This window comes from Gastrolobium bilobum, unplaced genomic scaffold, assembly GCF_033153095.1.
Source record: "Gastrolobium bilobum isolate Gb01-03AN ecotype WA unplaced genomic scaffold, APGP_CSIRO_Gbil_v1 utg455, whole genome shotgun sequence".
In the NCBI taxonomy this organism is placed as follows: Eukaryota; Viridiplantae; Streptophyta; class Magnoliopsida; order Fabales; family Fabaceae; genus Gastrolobium; species Gastrolobium bilobum.
The window spans coordinates 77,126-98,911 of NW_026896178.1; the positions used below are offsets into that span (position 1 = coordinate 77,126).

The 21,786-nt window shown below is 34.6% G+C and overlaps 2 protein-coding genes across 2 annotated transcripts; one reads left to right on the forward strand and one right to left on the reverse strand.

The window, feature by feature from the left end:
• The first annotated feature begins 466 nt into the window (after window positions 1-466).
• Window positions 467-5,243, forward strand: LOC133298126 (gamma carbonic anhydrase 1, mitochondrial). Its single transcript, XM_061497362.1, has 5 exons — window positions 467-784; window positions 2,052-2,195; window positions 2,507-2,632; window positions 2,718-2,869; window positions 4,613-5,243. Exons 1-5 carry the CDS (start codon window positions 670-672, stop codon window positions 4,895-4,897), a joined length of 822 nt encoding a protein of 273 aa, XP_061353346.1. The 5' UTR covers window positions 467-669; the 3' UTR covers window positions 4,898-5,243.
• Window positions 5,244-7,364: 2,121 nt separating this feature from the next.
• On the reverse strand, window positions 7,365-10,363 carry LOC133298129 (proteasome subunit alpha type-1-B-like). Its single transcript, XM_061497365.1, has 2 exons — window positions 9,900-10,363; window positions 7,365-8,003 (listed from the first exon to the last, which is right to left on the reverse strand). Exons 1-2 carry the CDS (start codon window positions 10,248-10,250, stop codon window positions 7,515-7,517), a joined length of 840 nt encoding a protein of 279 aa, XP_061353349.1. The 5' UTR covers window positions 10,251-10,363; the 3' UTR covers window positions 7,365-7,514.
• Between the last annotated feature and the right edge of the window lie 11,423 nt (window positions 10,364-21,786).

A 21,786-nucleotide genomic window follows, 5' to 3' on the forward strand; every position in this document is an offset into this window, starting at 1 on the left:
TGAAAAATATCATGTTTGGTCTAGATTTTTGAAAAAAATACTAGACAAATAGGATAGATGTGAAAATAACTTTTGTGTTGATTTTTGGATGAAATTCACTGTTACAGAATACCACATGAGATGTGGTATTTTGAGATAACTGGAGAAGTGAAAAAATAGTTACGAAGTTTCTCTCGAACATAGATTTTGCAAATTTAAATAAATTTTCTTAGTAATATTTCGGTCAACCAAACAATTTTTTTTATATTTTCCTACCAAACTCACTTTCCAACCATTTCTCTAGTAATAGTATTCAAAAAATTCTCCGCGACAAAACAAACCGTGAAAATTTTAATGAGAATTTTAACATTCAATGGAACTTCTTTGTGTTTTATTTCATGATACTAAACTGGTTTATCAGTAATTTGATAAAACGGAAAGGAAATCGCAAAACCCCATTTTACCCTCCCCAGTAAGCGGGATATACTACCCTAGGCAACTGCAGTAGAGAAGGTTATTCAGGCTCGGTCGCAGTTCCTCTACCACTTGCCTCTTCGATTGCGCATTCGATTCGATTCGATTCGATTCCATCACACACAAAAGCAAAAACAAAAAGAAGCATAGGTTGAGACTTGAGAGAGCTTGCAGAGAGCTCAAAACCCTGATTGGGTTGAAATTCAGAAATCGGAAATGGGAACTCTTGGGAAAGCGATATACACCGTTGGATTCTGGATTCGAGAAACTGGACAAGCCATTGATCGCCTCGGTTCACGCTTCCAAGGAAACTACTACTTCCAAGAGCAACGTTAGTCTCTCCTTTTAGATCCATTTCCCTATTCAATTCACCATTCCCCTTTGTAATTATCATCGTTCGTGTCATACTCATAGGTCAAATGTATAATCGAGTTCAATTTAAATCTTTGTGTGGTAAAATTGTGCTGAATATATTAGGAAAAGAGTACCTTATATTAAAATGTGGCTCGTTTAGGATTATCATTGTTACACTTTGCGGTAGTGCTCTCTGTCTGTGACTATATATGTAGTCACAGACTGGTAAGTGAATAATTCCTTCTTCGTTGGTTTGGGTTTTACTTTGAAATAGTGTTGTTTGTTGCATTTTAAATGTGAAATGGTATGTAATAGTGATGTATGAATTTGTTTGTGCATTATCTTGCTAGGACTTCTTAGTGTTTATATTTCGTTTCCTTGGTCTCATTTTTAAAATGTTAAGAATACTTAAAACTCCTTTTTTTGGAGGTTTAATAACACTTGATCAATTAGCATACGGAAAAAATATGTTAATGAGCTATCTTTACTGGTTTTTCCATTGTGTCATAAAACATAGTTGTTAGATCGCACAATTCCCGATTCAAATTGCACTGTTGGGTATGATTTGCCAAGCCAGTGATTGATGTCATGTGGTGATGTGATATGGCTTTGAATTATGCGATACATTCATGAATCGGTGAGATTCCATATCGCCAATACAAATCATATGATCTAGTGATGAGTCGTTAGTTTATTTTTTCTTTTTTGCTTTTCTTTCATCAATTCTTGTAAAAGAAATTCAAAAGTCAAATAAGCTTAAGTTGTTAAATCAAAAGGAACTAAAGGAACACAATTGAATGCACCTTATTTGATCATTCCATTGTGTTTGTTCATTCTTCTAAAACAGGGGTTCACACAATCCCTCAGTCACTCTAAGCATCCTATTTAGCTATTTCGTTGCTTTGTTTTCATACGTTTGAAACAGGGGCTTCACACTGTCACTCGTTCACTCTATATGAATCTTATTTGGCTATAACATTATTTTGTTTTCATTCTTTCAAAACATGAACTTCATCACTTTATGTAACTCTATTATGACTTATGATTTTGTTTTTGAGACTTATTGTTAAGTTGTTTTGTTAATTCCTAGTTTCTGTTTTAAAATTATTGCATTGAGCATTATACATCATTCATTCAATACTATTCACAATTCAAAAATTAGCTTGACAATTCACAATTTGAATTGTGATTTGGTAATCTTGCTATAAAATATATCAAGTAATCTTTTTTCTTCTTGTATTTAGTGTCTAGGCATCGAACTCTGATGAACATATTTGATAAGAGTCCTGTTGTTGATAAAGATGCATTTGTTGCTCCAAGTGCCTCTGTCATCGGTGATGTTCAAGTTGGTAGAGGATCATCCATTTGGTATGGATGTGTTTTGAGAGGTAAGGTCTTTCATTTGCTTAATTCGACATGAAAACTTTTGACTGGTTTACCATTTGATGCTTTAGTAACTAATAAGATCTATTTATGGAATACTCTTCCAACATTAGTGTTTTTAACTATTGGGGTTGCCCTTATCACAAAATCATAGAAGACACAGCTGTCCAATACAGTTGCTTTCTTCTATTTGCAATACAACAAACAAAGTTGCTTTTTCTCTGTTCGTCTAATATAAATTGAAGGTGAATTTTTCTTGAGTATCTGTTTTGTAGATATACATGGTAATCATGTTTGATCTCCACTTTATGCTTAGGTGATGTGAACAGCATCAGTGTTGGAAGTGGAACTAACATACAGGATAACTCCCTGGTGCATGTTGCAAAATCAAATTTAAGTGGGAAGGTGTTGCCTACTATTATTGGGGATAATGTTACTGTCGGTGAGTCCGTGAGTTATACTTTTGCCGTGATCATGAACAATGCTACATTTTACCCTTCATGGGTGTTAAATTTTGCATTGGGCAGGTCATAGTGCCGTTTTACATGGTTGCACTGTTGAGGATGAGGCTTTTGTTGGTATGGGTGCTACACTACTTGATGGTGTCTTTGTTGAGAAACATGCCATGGTTGCTGCTGGGGCCCTTGTGAGACAGAATGCAAGAATCCCATCTGGGGAGGTACGTCTGTGTGTGTAATTGTGTATACTGTTTGGCTATTTATTAAATAAATGAGATAGGATCATGTTCTGGTAACCAGGCTGTTGTGTCTGTGTTTGGAATTTGGGATTAATTACCACTGTTAACATACTATACCACTGATCTATGTTAAGGGAATGAATTATAATTGTGTTGGTTTTTATTTATTTTTGGGATTTTGTGTAGTTATTTACATAGTTTTAGGATAAGTATTGTGGAATTATAGCCTCCTCCATCCCTCGGGACCAACAAGGGGTAGTACAGGAATATTCACCTGTTGTCCATCGACTACGCCTTAGCTTTTCGCGAAATTTCCAAACGAACAATTTCAATAGTCATACAATTTATTATGGGTTAGGAATATTCTTGAAGAGTTCTTTTTTGTTAGCTTTTTATAATGCCTTCTTTTATTTTTTAATTTTATTATGTTTCCTATTATTTTTTTGGATTTCTCCACCGATCATCAATTACCAGATGACTAATCCGATTAAAGTCGTGAAGTGTTACAAGGGCATGAGAGCTCTCCCTACCAAGTGAAGCTATTTCCTACATTAATAGGATATTAACACTAGAATGTATGCAGGTGTCGCGATAATTGTATATTCTTCTAACTTTGATCTCACCTTTTATGTTTCAAACCTTATTTATTGCTATCTCCCTGCACCACCACCGACAACTAGAAAACTAATTTCCACTATGGGGTGACCCTGGTTCTAAACCCTCACCCTTATGGACTAGACCCTAATCCATCATCCTAGACCATTTTTCTTAATTTTTACTTCCAACTAATGTCCTGATTATTACATCCTTTCATGAATTAAAGTATTTCTTGATCACTTCAACTACATGAGTTTTTCTGCCTGCTTATGGTTTTTATTGTAAGATTCATGCTCAATAAAATATATATTTCTAATTATCATTCTGAAAGGCTGTTATGTCTGTTAATATCTGGAAATTACCATATTATGTTTGTTTGCATAGAAACTGAAGCTATTGTAGGATCTGAAGATGTTACCCTTACTATGAGTGAGTGGATTTTGTTTCAAGGAAAATGCTTGATGTCATGAAACTGTTTTTGTAAAATGGTACACAAAACAACAAAAACAGACTAAGTAGCTGTGTTTCGTGAAATAGGATGTTTTCTTTATTATTATTATTATTATTAATCAACTACTCTGTGTATTGCCGGCTTTGTGAACTAATTCGTTAAAAAGGGGTTTGCCACAAATAGCACCTCTCTACTTTCAAATATAATAACCTTTGCTCTTTAATACTAGGACCCATTTGGATGGGCTTTCAAAAAAAGTGCTTTTTATGCCTTATTTATTTTAGAAGTTATTTTTACAAAAGTTAAAGTTATTTAGATTTTTTAAAAACTATTTAGTTTTTGAAAAAAATATTTAACTTTTGACTTCTGCTTTTTTTATAAACTAAAATTTTAGCTTCCAAAAAAGTAGGTTTTTTTTTTTATGACTTCTGCTTTTTTTAAAAGCAGGCATCCATACTGAGAAGTGTTTTTTTTTTTCTGAAAAAAAACAGCTTTTAGACAAAAAAAAAACCATCCAAATGGGAATCATGAGACGAAAAGCACTTCTTAGTTTTGTTTCTAGTTTTTGCATGGACTAGAGATTTATCTTGTAGTTAAGCTGCTCTTCTTGAATGCTGTTTTTACTTGTAATGTGCATCATCCATGATCTGTCACCACAAACTTGAATATTTTTGCAGGTTTGGGGAGGCAATCCGGCAAAGTTCCTGAGGAAGCTCACTGATGAAGAGATATCTTTTATTTCTCAGTCAGCCACCAATTACACTAATCTTGCCCAGGTCCATGCAGCTGAAAATGCAAAGTCCTTTGATGAAATTGAGTTTGAGAAGGTGCTGCGGAAGAAGTTTGCAAGAAAAGACGAGGAGTATGACTCAATGTTGGGTGTTGTCCGGGAGATCCCTCCAGAGCTTATTCTTCCAGATAATGTCCTACCTGATAAACAAGCTAAGGTTTCTAAAATATAAGATCTTTAAAAGAACTGTGTCTTTCATTTCCAACCTTGAAATGACATCAAGGATATTTTTGTTTTTTCAAATGCATGGAAGAGGGATTATTTTCATTCCCAATAATACCAGACATGTTCTAGGCTAGAATATGACTCCTTTCCAGCCCTAGGAATGGTTCGTTCCATAATATTTCAAATTCTGTTATGTACTTTGGAGAAGGTAATTGCCCTGAAGGATCGTGTATGTGGATAATTAATGTTTGATGTATCTAATGCAAGTGAATTTCACGTGCAAGTTTATTCTTGATCTTCATGTTCGAGACATTACTGGTTGTTACTTAGTTCATAAGTTCCCGTTAAAATTATTATGATAAGAGGACACTTGCGGCTTTGCTTTTATCTTCGTTGTGATTTGTGCACATATGCGTCACCTTTTTTTTAAACTTAATGTTCTGAAAACTCTGTTGGATAATGATTGCTTCATGCTTAGACAAAAGGTGGGAATGTTCTCAGCTGTTCAGAAAAATGGGGTTCCACTGTTGTCCAGTAAGTGGTGACTATAGAAAAAGTGTAAGAAGAGTGAGTTAAAACTTCAAGACTTTGTGAGAAATTTCTGAATTAGAAACCCAATTCATGTAATTATGATCTATCAACCAGTAAGCCAACCCCTGTTGTCTTGTATGTGTAGTTTAAGCAAGCTCTATATTGATAGCTTTGCAATTTGATCTGGACCAACACCATGCGAGATAGAGGCCCATTCCAGGAAAGGCCCAATAGGCTCATGAATTGTTGCTTAACCATGAAGAATATGTGTAAAAGATGAATAAATTTTTGGTGCTACTGTTACACCAAAGATTCAGTATATCCCACCAATAGAAATATTACATGTCAGTTAAAGTTTTTTTTTTTTGCCAAATGTTTTCTCTCTTATAATGTGTAATGCTCTCATTGGTGGAATGCACTGAATCTTTATGCAACAGTAGCACCAAAGATTTATTAGTAAAAGACAAAGACATCTCCTGTGTCCTCAGCTGACATCCACTAGCAGGATCTAGCAAGATCAACTGCTCATAGCCACTTGACTATCACATTAACCAATGACTAAAAGACAGCACCAACTTATAGTGACATTTACAAGGGCTAGTCTAATTCTAGGCATCTTACTTGTGATACAGCCTAAGAAAGGCCACCACTCTCCACCAATGGGAATAAACGTCGCGGTACAAAGATAAATGCTGCGAAGTGGGCGCATGCACTGCTTAGTCTGCTATTCGCTCTCTTGGCGGTGAAGTCACATTAGAGAATTTGCGGTGGATGTACGAGCAGATGTGGATAAAGGTTCTTCCTCCGCCTGATGACTCCGATTGAATTGTCTCATTGATAGAAAATTGTCTCAACTAGTTTGACTGATGCATGGAACGCTAGACATTTTCATAGGAAACAACACTAGTAGATTTGAGCATCGAATGTATTTGAGCTTGATGCATGTATGATTTGTCATTATTGGGTTAATTTAAAGCATCACCAAACTCATGATTGATTCAATTTTCTTAACTGTTAATTGAGCTTATGACATGTAAAATTCTCCAAGATTAGGTTGCTCGCTAATTTTTATTTTTATTTTCCATTCGGTAAAATATCATACTTTATGCGATTATTTACTTTAAGAATTTGTCGTCAAATAATTAAATTTAAATTTAAATTTATAAAATATAATAGACATAACAATTCTTGAACCAATACATTACATGACACCAATATGATACGGAAATTTATGTTCGAGTAATTCACCTCGTGTTTGTATTAGCAAAATATAATATACAAAATTTGTATAATATCGTATGTCGACATGTACGGCAATACTTTTTTTAAATTATCATTTTGACCTTTTTTAATTACCATTTTGACTCTTTATTGCATGTCATACAGCGTCAATCTGCATAAAAAATAAATCGTGTCAATATTCAGAACTCATAATTTTAATTTACAAGTTATTCATATCCTTTGATGTAAACTCATAAAATTTACAAATCATGTTCAAAAAAAAATTTATATCATATTCAAATTAGTGGATTCATATTCATACTAAATTAATACCATGATGCAAATTCTTAAATTCATACCATGATGCATCAACTTTTATTACCACCTTTGTTTATCAAAAAAAAAAAAAATTACCACCTTTACTTTTGAAGTCTTAATATTTCACTAGCATTGAAAAACTAAGATCTCCCAAAATCGATTGAGTTCACCTCCCAAAATCGAAAAAATACATAGCACCAACAGAACAAAATTTTATGCAAACATTAAAGCACAGTGGCCTAGCCAGATTTTCAAAATTTAAGAAATAGTGTTACGCATAACAAAAATGAAGCTTGACCAGTTTGCCCAACATTTTTCACCCTGAATTTTTGTAAGTTGTACCTTGGAACATATTGTAAATTCTGCGTTCAAGTCCATCAAGCGCAGTCGTTAAATCCTTTACAATGAACAGCCATGTATGAATTGCAGAAATAAACAAGATTAAGAAAAGAAAATCCATCAAAGAGAAATCTTCTCCCATGACACACTTAACATGAAACCTACTCATCTTAAAATATCTGTTTTTAACACCTTCAGAACTGAATCTTAAATCATTAAATATCCATCGGAGAACCACCTTGGTTTTCAGCACCACCTTGATCTGCACCAGAACTCTGATCTGTGGCAGCCTCCAACTCAGTTGCTGGCTGAGGTTCAGCAGGAGGGGCTTCTTCCTCCTTCACAATCTCAAAAGCATCAATCAACTGTTGAACAGTTTCCTGATCCAAAATGTGGAATGGCTCACCAACTCCAACCACAGCAACTGTGCACACAGAACTTCTGAGCTTTTCACCTTGCAAGGATTCCCTAGTTGCAATAAGTGCATCTTTGATCAGATCTTCCCGTGAGGAACCCATGAAGTTCTCAAACCTGCGTTCCAAATATGTCTTTGCAGCTTGTGAGCGAGACCCAATTGCAAAGGCCTGATATTCAAAATAGCTTCCACTCGGACAGTTGTAATAGAGGTGAGCTCCTGTTTCATCGAGTCCACCTACCAGGAGACCAACCCCATAAGGACGTTTCCATGATCGCTGGGTGCAAACCTGTCACTCAAAATTGCACCACAAATACTGATGAGAAATAGATCTTTTCAGTACTATACCACTATTAAATTCTGCAGACAAAAACACAAGCTTTGCCTCCCATACCCCATCCATCCAACTTTCTACTACTAAAACACAAGTATAACTGTATATCATTAAAAAAAAAAAATGCCGATTAGCTAATCCAATGTTTTTGTTCATTGTAAAATGACCCAATCAGTCTTGCATAAAGTAAACTACATTCAAGAAACTAAACAAACAAATGGAGGGGGGTATTACTAATAAAAGTGTTGTTCGGCATACTTTCTGTTCCTACCTACTGAAAGATCTGTCAGCCCCAGAAAGAAAAACCGAATCGAATACAGGTTTCTTTGATTAACTCAAACCATAAGATAACTTGAACTCTAATCAACTAGGTCTTTTTCAAGCCAGTTACATTGAATAGAACAATAATCATGTTCCACTTCACTTCATAAAACAGCCACCTCACCATAGATTTGCATGACATAATAACTATGACACTGAGTTTTAAACATATATGTTAGAATTGGACCCAATCACATTTATTTAATATCTATAACCCACAGAATGATGCCCCACAGTTTCCTTAATACATGAACATCCTCGAAAGCTAGAAAGAATAGAAGTTCTTGATACATTAAAGAATGAAAATACATACTCAATTACTCAGTCATTTCATATTTAAGAACACAGTTACAAAGCCTCCACTATACACGGAGAACCAAAAAAGATCAGTGAGATATCAAACTTCATTTCCCATAACTTACTCTGAGGTCCATTGCAAGTACATTCATATGGCAATTACCAAACATGACAATCTAGATTTAAACAAGTCTATACACAGATCCAGCTTTTTGTTTTGGTATTCATACAGAAGCATGAACTCATTCCAATTTGAAAAACTTTGTTCATATAAATTAGAGTAAACCTAAATTAGCAAACAGTCCCAGTATCAAGACAGCTTTTACATTTTATGATACTTACAAAGTAGAAAATGAAGGGAAGAAAAAAAAAAAAAAAGCCGCACATGAGAATACACAACACTTATCTCACTACTGCCATAACTTGCAAGGTAATGTCAAATAACAGCACAAAGCTCAAAAATCATTTCGTCAAAGTTGATATAATCAATGTTAGCAGTGTCAGAAGCCAAACATTGTTAAGCAAGAAAGGGGCAAACCCCTGTGCATAAAGACTCCCCAACTTTGCAAGGGTTGAGGTGAGGGTCGATCTTTCCCAACATTACCCTTGCATTTTGAAAAGAGACTATTTCCTAAAACTGAGGCCATGTCCTTCTGGTCAACCTTACCACTTGCTCTAAGGCTTACCCTCTTTAGCCCACTAACAAAGAATCAACCAACTAACAACCCCAAGCCTCAAGGCATTCAATTTATCAAAAATTCAAAAATAAGAGACAGATCTAAACATCGAACAATTAAAGTATATTGCACCCACATAGAACAACTTGAAACTCCGCCACAAAAATACCAAGCATAAAGGAAAGTTAGCAACTTCCTAAGAAATTATGATTCCCAATAACATCAAAATCAAATATTGCAATCCTAGTCTCATTCTAATCATTGTCAAATCCAGGAGAAAAAAAATAGGAAATGGAAAACGGAACCTATAACACAATAAAAACACCATCTCATACACCTCAGGAAAAAAAACCTCCTCTAAAACGCAAATGTCTCAAAAAGCTCACAAACAAAAAGTATTAACCCTTAAATTTCATTAGGTTAAGATCACTTAATTGCTTCCAAGTTCATTTTATACGAGAGTACCCATTTCTTAAAAACCCAATATTTAAAAAAAAAAAAAAAAAAAAAAAAACCCTAGCTTGGAATGCAGTAAAATGGAAGAGTAGTGAGTGACCTGGGCCTTGTCGGCGAGCTGAACGACGAGTCGACCAACGGGAAGGGGAGACTCGTAGGTGTAATTGTGGTTGATGCATTCAGATCGCATGTAGCGAGAGAGGACGCGGCCGTCGGCGGTGAGGCCGGCGATGGCGACGCCGATGTGGTCATCAACCTTGAAGATCTTCTTCTGATGAGAAGAGAGTTCGGAGTTTGACTTGTTGACGCACGCGAGAACCACGTGAGTTTTGGATCGGAGGCCAATTGCGGCTGAGCCCTGTTTCACAGCCTCCATGGCGTACTCCACCTGAAACAACCTCCCCGCTGGGCTCCATGTCGTTACGTCCGTGTCGTACTGGTTCCTGAACATTGTTGTTATTCGATTCGATTCACCTTCTTACGAAACCAACCTCTTCTTCCCCTTTTTATTCAATTAATCGCAGACACTTTTCTTTTTTCTTCTTGCTCAAGAAATTTGAACACTGAACTTCACTCGCGCTTTTATTTTTTATTTTTTGGTGCATTATATTAGGATTATTTTAAAAGATTATATTGAGATGAAAAAAACATGAAAATATTTCTGCAATTACCGCATTAAGTTATCTATATTTACTCTCAAGATGAAGTCGTCTTCGGATTGAAAGATTAAAAAATTCAGAATAATATTTCTGCAGTTACTGCAGATAAGTTATCTGCATTTACTCCCAAAACGATGTTATTTTGGAATTAAAAAATTAAATAATTAATTATAAAGACTATAATAACCCTGGAATAAATTAAAATTACAAAAATATCATGATTTTTGCCCCAAGACGACGTCGTATTAGGCTTACTGCAGATAACTTGTCTGCAGTAACCGCAGAAAAAGCGAATCCTACAAAATTATAATTATAAAAACTATAATAATCCTAAAATAAATTAAAATTATAAAAACACCATGATTTCCGCCCCAAAAGGCCAAAACAACGTCGTATTGCAATAGCTTATTGCAGATAACTTATCTACAGTGACTGAAAAAAAAATGAACCCTAAATTTTTTTTTATAGATTTTAATAGATTATATAGAATTGTAATCACTTTGGAGATTTTTTTAAAAGACTTTTTTACAATAAAAATTTTATAAGATTGGATTTTAATAGAATTTATAAGATTTGAAAAGACTATACGGATTTATAAGATTTTAAACATCAAATGAATTTTTAACAAACATTCAAAATTACAAGAGTTAATAAAAAAACAAAGAAATGCAACTATATTAATAAAAAAGTAAAACTTAATATAATTTTCTCAATCAATAATTTGACATAACTTGATGTCATCCAAAGTAGCGGTCCTCTACGTATCTATACTAGCCCTTCACGCATTAGCATATTCTCTCTTGAGTTTGATCAAATGATTGAAAATTATCTTCTTCATTTGGTATCAGAGCTATAAATATATGATTAAAAAACCCACAAATTTTTTATTTACTAAAATAATTCAAAATTTGCATATAGAACCTAAAGTTAATGATAAAATTTTGTTTGGAATTTTTTGTCATTGATCTAAGAAACTTTGAGGTTTTTGTTCTATGTGATGAGAGTTTTCTAACCATATATCATATCATGTTTTCGTTGAATATTCCAAGAAAATTTTGAATCTGAATTTCTGGGTTTTATTACATGAAAGTTTAGAAAATTTCTCAAATAATTTTTGATCGATACATTGAAACCTTAAATTGTTTTGAGCTTTTGAAAAACAAGTTTTAGCGATCTATTGCCAAAAAAATTGTTTGAAATCATTTCTAATAGTGAAGTAATTTCATTCATGAATGTATTGTTACGAAAATATTCATATTATGAAAGTTTCAATCTTTTTTTAAATCGATCTTGTTCAAAATTGGTTTGGGGGATTTTTGTTTCCTTGTTGTTTTCTCATTGTTTTATATTATTTCTAATACAAAAATTATATCTTTTTATGCCAAGAAAAATTGCTATCCATAGCTTGAAAAATCGTTTTTTAAACTTCCAAAAGCTATCAGATTTTTGCATTTTTTAGGATAGATTAAATTAGAATCTTGTTGGGTTATTATTTCTATGTTGTTTTGTGATGAAAATCGCTCAAAAATCTATTGATTTTGAGCTTTAACGAAGCTTCCATGGCAAAATCCGATTTTCACCAGATCGACCAGCCAAAGGAAGAAGAAGACATTGCAATAGAAAAATTTCAAAAATCCCAGGAGTTAGCGTGAGGTTGTGAGAGTGACATGTTATTTATATTTCTCACTAGAAAGTCTCACAAAATCCAAACTAATAAAAAAATTCATTGAAATCGTCATATTTTTTAATACCACAAAAATTATTTTTCTTTTATTTAAAATTCGAATTTGGATGTTTACCAAAAAAAAATAAAAAATTTGAATTTGGACGAACTATAAAATGATCTTTTAAAATCATAATTGAATACCAATAATTTTTTTTTCCAATAATAATCTATTAAAATTCTTTAAAATTTGAATCCCTTACTTACCTCCCTTGTTCTTTTTAATATTGGAGTATAGAGACATATATGTATGAATAATGAGTCATATGACTTTTCCATTGAGAAAACAGGTTAGAGTTCTTAAATGGACCTGTTAATATAAGTCCGTTCCGTAATATGTGTTAGTCAAATAAAAAATAAAAAAAGTACAACGGGCTGAGAGATTTTGGGATAGTGTTGTTAGCCCCATTGAACATATCATAAAGATCCTGGTCCAATTTTTGGATACTTAAGCTAAAAAATAAAACGAAACAAAGATGAGTAAGAAAATAAAGAGAATAAATTGAACAAACCTACCTTCCCTTTCTTTAGAAAATTAATTAGGAACTATTACCAAAATAAAATAAAATAAAATAAATAGGAACAAGAGAAAAAAACTTTATTACCTTAGTTGGAGAGTGATCTGGACAACATATAGTCCAATAAGGTTTAAAGTTCAGAAAGAGCCCATGAAGGCGCAATGATCTCATTGCGCAAAATGCAACGCCAAGCATTGGACGAATTATCATGTAAAGCTGCCTTATATAATTTAAAGACTAAGGAAAGTTTTAGTAACGAGCTGAGTTCCATCGCGCATAAGAGCCAACACAAGAAAGACAGCTCCAATTTGCTATTATTCTAAGAAGACAGGCTATTGTATAGACTTGTTCACCAATAAAATAGCCAGAAAGACACCAACTGAGACAGAAAGATAACAATTCACAACAACCAATAAGAAGGTATGCCGCCTATCATAAGTGGCACAAAAATTACTATAAGTATGAAAGGAACAAACTCAGGTATGATCATTTGATTCCAATTAACTATAAACAGATACCTAACATTGATAGTGACTTGAGCTTCATAGTGTCTTTGCAGGTACCCCTGGTCATTCTCATTGCGCCTAAACCATACTACAGCCCTAACAAGGAGAAGCACCTATCAATGCAGATTTTAGCCCACTTGATACGATTCTAAGGTCCAAAGTCTTTAACTGTGTGTGATTTGATTCATCCTATCTTGGACTGGTCTAATCAGAGAGTTAAATTATAAATAAAAAAAAGAGTATGTAGCTGTTTTGAAATTTGACACTTTTGCAAATTAACCTGAATAACGTTAAAACTATCCTATTTAATTGTAGTATCTTACTAATTAAGTTTTTTTTTCCAGTTATCAAACTTGTAGCACAGCACAATTATAACTTTTCATTTGTATAAAAAAAAATTTTTGTAAATCATTTGTATAAAATTTACATTCTCTTTTTAAATTATTTGTTAAAATAATGTGAAAACAAGAAAAGGAAAGAGTGTGAATGTGGTGTATTTTAAGTGGAATTTTTTATTTTTTATTTTTTTAAATAGAATAGGAACATTTTTTTTGTAATTGAAGTGGAACTTTAATTAATTATAACTTTTCGTTTGTATAAAAAAAAAATTTGTAAATCATTTGTATAAAATTTACATTCTCTTTTTAAATTATTTGTTAAAATAATGTGAAAACAAGAAAAGGAAAGAGTGTGAATCTGGTGTATTAGAAGTGGAATTTTTTATTTTTTATTCTTTTTAAATAGAATTGGAACATTTTTAATTTTATTTTTTTTAATTGCATCTTAGCTTTGACACTTGTGAGAACGTTGAATATTGTATGTGAATATTAGTTCGATCATTTAAGTTGTGATTAATTGATAGTCTACTGGGTCACTGGTTGAATTATATGACCCGATAATTATATACAATTCTATAATTTATATTAAAAAAATTATAAACATACTCAAATATCTAAAAAAATAATAAAAAATTCAAATACTTTAATATAAAAATAATAAATCACACATTATTATCCATTAAAGAATCAAACAAAAATATAATGATCGTGATACGGAGCTTCATGGTCAGTAAACAACATCTCTAACTATAAACCAAATCAAAATTTCCTATATAATGCATAATTGAGATAATATTAATGTTGTAGGTACATAACATACGTAAGTCAATAAGCAAAAAATACTCAAATATATCCATTATGAATTTTTTTTTGGGGATTGGGCCGGATCATCGGTTAACCGACCGGGTCACCGATTTTCACGAAAATTGGCCAGGTCGCACCGGTTCTGATGTATGGCCGATCTGTTACTTCACCCTAGGGGTGTTCATCAACCGATCCAAACTGATTCAACCCGCGGTAACCGAACCGAAAAACCGATAACTGAATAAACGAAAAATCGAAAACCTAAAAAAACCGCAAATTTTAATTAGATTGGATCGGTTTTCGGATTGGTAGATGAAAACCGATCCAATCCAAGCCGATCCAATATATTAGTTTCCCTTTACCTACTTGGGTCTTTCCTCAATCATAGCCCAAAAATTTCTAAACCCAAGACCCATTAACCCATCAACTAAACCTAAGAAAAAACCTAGTCACATCTTATCAACAAAATTTCATCTATGTAGAGGTTCATATCTCATTTTTCAAAAAAAAAAACTATATTATCGTTTACTGATACTTTTGTATTTAAAAAAAATAAAATTACAAAGCCAATATATACAAAAGATTTTATTTGCACAATAATCATGAAACAATTTTTAGGATTTTCAAAAAATCGAAAATTGATCCAATCCAAACCGAAAAAAATTGGATTGGACTGGATCGGATTTAAAAAAAAATCCAAACCGAATGGATGATTACATGATCAAACCGAAGGAATTGGATCAAATGATTTTTGCTTCCAAAACCGATCCAATCCAGACTGCGAACACCCCTACTTCACCCGTACTGATTATATGACCGTTTTACCAGTTCCTGGGTCGACCCCGCTAGGCCGGTCCAATTTTATTAACATTGGTCTAACCCACTCCTATTTTAGGTTGATAATTTTGTCCAATTTTTAAAGGGAAAAACTATTCTCATGTCACATGAGACAAGTTTTCTCTTCTACACACCCTTCGATAATTGTGCCACTTTTTTTTTCTTTTCTTTTTTCAAGTGATAGAGCCCACTAGTTTGTCTCTATGACATGAGATAACTATCTACTTACATCAGATTAATAAAACCCATTTTTAAAATAATGTTAAAAATTATGATTTGGTTCCTCGAATTAAAGTGACAATGTATTTTAGGATAATATCTTTAATGCAAATGTAGTACCGAGTCTATAGTACTATTCTCATTTAGACATTGACAAGTGTATTATTTTTTCCATGAAATTGTCTTATTTGGCAGTGAAAATTTATTTACTATTATTATCTGCGAAAGTGACGCCGGACGAGCGAAGCTCCTACTTCCAAGTGTTAGTCAAGCTCGTAACATGAAAATATAGGCACAAAATGTTCATATTATAGCATATACCAGATTGGGTTCGGCTTTGAAATTGTTATGAACAAAATGAATCAAATAGGGAAAGCTGCTTTAGGTTTAATTTGTTAGATACCCGATTAGTAAACAGTTAGCAGAAGTTATCAATAATGTATTTTTTTTCTTTTCAGTAAACTAGCATTACTAAAATAGTGAATCCTTTTCAAATATGGGAAACAACGATTAAATGGTGGTAATTCAATTGGTGCATGAGACTTAAACAGTGAAAAGAAAAAGACTTCGGTTCGATTCTCATACGCCACCTTTGGAGGGGCTTAAAATATGTATCCCTAACTCGTCCCGACTCCGGATTAGTCTTATAGCCAACTCGAAGAGTTAAAGCTTATGAGGATACCAAGAGAAGCTACTTGCCTAATTAAGTTATGTTTCCAAAAAAAAAAATGGAAAACAACCATATTCTTGTTTGACCATTTATTCAAGAAATGGAAGATTTATAAATACATATACACACATCAAAGAGAATGGTCCACAAGAAAGTAGAACACTAACAAATGTGGAAGCAAATCACATGAAGTTAGTTCCTATACTTGATTTAGACAGTAGAAACTCAGTATAGAAAGTGTTGTCATTGCTAGTTAATTAAGCCCAATTTCTTGTATGCAAGGAGCAATTTTTCTTTTGAGAATATATAGGAAAAAAACTAATATGATAGTCAGAGACAATATCATATAAAATGGAAAGAGACAATGAACTCAAAACAGAAGCAGTTAAACATGTATAAAATAATGAACTGAATGTGTTTGTAATGACCCTGTTTCTATAATTACCCGAAGCCTGGATCTACATTACCTGAAGAAACAAAGCCTAAATTTTATTTTCTTTCTTCTGTATATGTCACTTTCTATCTATGGGAAAATCCAAAAAATTCAACCCCCGCAACTCGTGTTCATAACTATTCTCTTAAACACTTTTCATCTTCGTAGAGAAATAAGAGATGAAAGGAACATTGAAAAATAAATATGTACATTAAATTGATACAAGAAAGTACAATATATATAGAAACACTAATGGACTTAGCCAGACCTAACCTAAATACTAATGAAATTAGAAAATAGATATTTATAGATATTCTTTCCAACGCTCCTCCTCAAGTTGGAGCATATAGATCATAAGCACCAAGCTTATTACCTATAAACTCTATTCAAGGACCCCTCAAAGACTTTGTAAATATATATGCTAATTGATCATTTAGAGGGTACAAATTAGTTGTAATTTCACCAGCAAGGACCTTCTCTTGAACAAAGTGACAATCTATTTCGATATGCTTGGTTTTTTCATGAAACACTGGATTGGAAGAAATGTATAATGCTGCTTTGTTATTACAAATGAGAGTTACTGATCCAGTGTCTAAACTTGAGCTCTCTAAGAAGTTGCTTAAGCCAAATGAGCTCACAAGTAGTAGTAACCATGGAACAGTATTCTGCTTCAGCACTTGATTTGACAACTAAATTCTGCATTTTGCTTTTTCAGGAAACCAAGTTGCCTCCAACGAAGACACAATATCCAATAGTAGATCTCCTATCAGTAGGACAACCGACCCAATCAACATCAGAGTATCCAACAACTTTAACATGACCTTTATCTTCATATTCAAGGCATTTTCCTGGAGATGCCTCGATCTACTTAAGAATACGAATGATGACATTCCAGTGTTCTTGACATGGAGAATTAAGAAACTGATTTACAACACTAACTGCAACTGAAATGTCAGGCCCAATGATTGTGAAGTAGTTCAGTTTTTCAACCAATTTTCTATATCTCTTAGGATCTTGAAAGGCTCCCCCTGATTTGGTAAAAGCTTGACACTTTGATCCATAGGGGTATCAACAGACTTAGAATTTAACAAAGCAGACTCTTCAAGAATATCCAGAGCATATTTTCTCTGAAATATCATAACTCCATCTTTAGATTGAGCCACCTCGATTCCCAAGAAATATCGAAGTTTCCCAAGGTCCTTGGTCTGAAAATGATGACATAAATACCGCTTCAACTAAGTAATCCCATGATTATCACTACCTATGATGACAATATCATCCACATATACCACCACGTAGATAGACCCAGAAGCTGAATGACGATAAAAGAGAGATGATCAGCTTCACTCTGAGTCATACCAAATTGTTGAACAACACTGCTAAATTTGTCAAACCAAGCTCTTGGAGATTGCTTGAGACCATATAGAGACTTGCGAAGATACAAACAAGACCTGGCTCTCCTTGAGCATTAAATCTAGGTAGTTACTCCATATAAACTTCCTCTGCAAGATCACCATGAAGAAAGGCATTCCTAATATAAAGTTGATAGAGAGGCCAGTGGCAGATAGCAACCATGGCAATAAACAGGCAAACAATAGACATCTTTGCCATAGGATAAAAACTGTCACCAAAATCCAGTCCAAATACTTGAGTGAAACCCTTCGCCATCAAGCGAGCTTTAAGACGATCCACTTGACCATCAAAACCAACCTTAATAGCATAAATCCAGCGGCAACCAATAATAGATTTCCCAGACGGAAGAGGGACTAGATCCCATGTGCCATTGTGCTGAAGAGCACTCATTTCATCAATCATAGCCTGTCTCCATCCGAAATGTGAAAGTACTTCACCTGCAGTCTTAAGAATAGGCACAAAAGACAAATAAAAAACACATGCAAAATATGATGGAGATAGACTATGATAACTAATATTAACTGAATATCTGGCCTGAGGGCGGGTCTCTCGGGTACCTTTTCGGAGAGCAATAGGAAGGTCACTAGTAGAAGGTGGCACCGAAGCCGAGGGAGGAAATGCAATCGGATGTGAGTCCATGGAAATATCAGGTGAAACATGTTGTAAATCATCAGGAGAAGAGTTGACGGAAGAAGAGTCAAACACAGGGACAAGAAGAGGCAAAAGGTATTCAAAAGAGTCGACAGGGAGAGATGACTAATCAGGGTCCACAGGAGCAGTAGTGGAGCCGAAAAACTGTACTGATTCAAAGAAAGAGACATCTGCCGAGATAAAGTATTGACGTAAAGCCGGAGAGTAGCAACGGTAACCCTTTTGAGATCGAGGAAAACCTAGAAAAACATATTTATGAGACTTAGGAGCTAGTTTATCTAAGCTTAGACCAAGATGATGAACAAAACATGTAGATCCAAAGACATGTGGGGTCAAAGGATATAAAGGTTGATAAGGGAACAAAATAAAGTAAGGTACCTGATTATGAAGAACTGAAGAGGGCGTGCAATTAATGAGATAACATCACCCCAGAATTTGTAGGGAACATTCTTATTAATTAATAATGCACGAATAGTCTCAACAAGGTGACGATTCTTGCGTTCAGCTACACCATTTTGTTGGGGTGTATGAGGACAAAACTTTTGATAAAGAATTCCATTAGATAAAAAGAATTGTTGAAATTGATGAGATAAATACTCAGAAACATTAACACTACGAAAAGTACGAATAGGAATACCAAATTGAGTTTTGATTTCATTATAAAATAACTAAAAAATAGAAAATAACTCAAAATGATTTTTCATTAAAAATAACCAAGTACATCTGAAATAATCATCAATAAATGTAACAAAATATTTAAACCCTAAAGTTAGAAGGGTGACGACTAGGCCCTCAAATATCAGAGTGAACCATAGAAAAAGGAGACAAAGATTGACGACTAAGACGACTTGGGAACGTATTACAAGTATGTTTTCCAAACTGACAAGACTCTTAATGTAAACCAGAAAGAGATGATAAATGGGAAACCATCTTCTAAAGCTTGACCTTGGATGTCCCAAACGAGCATAAATAGTGAGAGGTGAATCGACAGTATAGTAGGCTGAAGAAGAAGAAGGAAAATTTTGATAAAGGCCATGAGACTCATATCATTTGGTACTCTCCTTCCTTGAACTCCGATCCTACAAAATGATAGAAGTTTTAGCAAAAGAAACCACACAATCAAATGATTTGGTCAACTGGCTAATGGAAAGTAAGTTAAAAGGAGAATCTGGAACATAGAGAACACGATCTAGAGTTAAACTAGGGAAGAGAAGAACTATGTTGACCCCACGGGATTAGACCAAAGACCCATTGGCCATAGTAATAATGGGAAAGGAACCAGTGATACAAAGAGATGTGAATAAGGACTTATTACCAGAAACGTGATCAGAAGCCCCAGAATCAAGAGTCCAAGGGTCTAGAGATTGTAAAGGAGAGATTTCAGTAAAATAATTACCAGTTGAAGCAACGGAAGCAGTAGTACCAGATGATTGTTTCTTAGACCACCAATTCAGGAATTCATTAAGAAGAGATGCAGGAGGTTGTGCTGCAGATGGTAAACCTGGATTAGTAACACTAGATGGAGCCTGAGAAACATGAGCACTCTGAGAAGGCTGAGGTGGCTTGCCATGGAGCTTCCAATAGCGGTCAACAATATGATTGGTCTGATGACAATGAATGCAGAGCAGCCGACCCTTAGAGGTTTACGTCCATGGCCAGAGACCTGGGTAGCAAGGGCAGAAGAGTCAGAGGTGTCAACCGGAGAGACATGGCGAGTAACAGGGGCTAATGTAGAGGGCTTAGGTGGAATTCTAAACAAAGTAGACATCACAGAATCTAGTTTAAGAATAGTAGCAAATCCCAAAATCTTATCCCGATTCGCAGACAAATTGGAAGGTAAACCATATAGAATTAGTAACATAAAAAGAGTATTGTAACGCCCGACCTCTTCAAGAATCAATGACTATCCCCACATACTAACACAAGAATTTTCAGTGTGCTTTTCCTCACTCGCACACTTCCCGAGAAAACTTCCAGGAGGTCACCTATCCCAGAATTGCTCTAAGTCAAGCACGCTTAACTGTGGAGTTCTTCCGATCCGGGCTACCGAAAAGCAGATGCATCTTGTTAGCATAGGTAGTACCAATTAATTCTTATAAGCTATCTCAAACCGTGCAGTCTTATACCTGCACAGCCTTTGGAATCCCTCTCTTTCGGGTGTCGATTTGATTCATTCATGCATGTAACCCCCCGCTGGAAGCCTGTCAAGAGCCGCTCCTTGTCCGTGCCTCTTTGCACCGGCGATCACTCCCCGCCCTCGTCAGCGCTCGGGATGTTACATGCCCACCAGCTTTCGCCTGGTTCGTCCTCGAACCACATCGTACTGGATGATAGGCCCTGCTCTGATACCACTTGTAACGCCCGACCGCTTCAAGAATCAATGACTATCTCCACATACTAACACCAGAATTTTCAGTGTGCTTTTTCCTCACTCGCACACTTTCCGGGAAAACTTCCCAGGAGGTCACTTGATGGGACGTAAATTCGTTTCCATCTAAGCCTATTTTGATGGAAAAATACCATACGTTCCCTCATTTGATTAACAACTTCAGCATGAAAATCACGTGTTTTACACATTTGTGACAAAAACACAGTGGGGAACGTATGATGACGTATTCCTTTGAAAATATATTAAAAGGGAAACGGATTGAGAGCATTTATTACACCTGCTGCACTCATTTAATGCTTCTGTCTATTTTACAGGAAACATGAAAACAACGTCTTCTAAAAGCAAAGGCGGTCCACCACTTAAGCACCAAGAAATGTGAAGAGCAGAGAATCAAGAGTTCTCATTGGCTAAGAAGAAAGCAAGGCATGGGGGACTGCAAGAAAATGGCTAATCATCAACAAAAACTGTTCCATCAAGCAATTTGCAAGCTTCTAAACACTGTTGCCACCGCCTGTCCCTTCATTCAAGAAACCAACTCCAAAGGATTTACAAGACTTCCACCCACTCTTCTACCTATAAATAGGACGTCTCAAATACAAAAACATCATCGAATTCTGGAGGGATTGAAGTCCTAAAAGAAGAGATCACCTAGTATTAGTTAGTAGTTTAATTTTGTATAGTTGTAACTATAATTAAGTGACAACTCTTCTCCCTTGTTCTGTATCATCCCCTAAAGACTCCTCACGAGCATCAAACCATCTTCTCCATTTTATGTTGCGTTGTAAACCTTCTTATTTCAATTTAATATAACTGTTACTTCTTTTCGT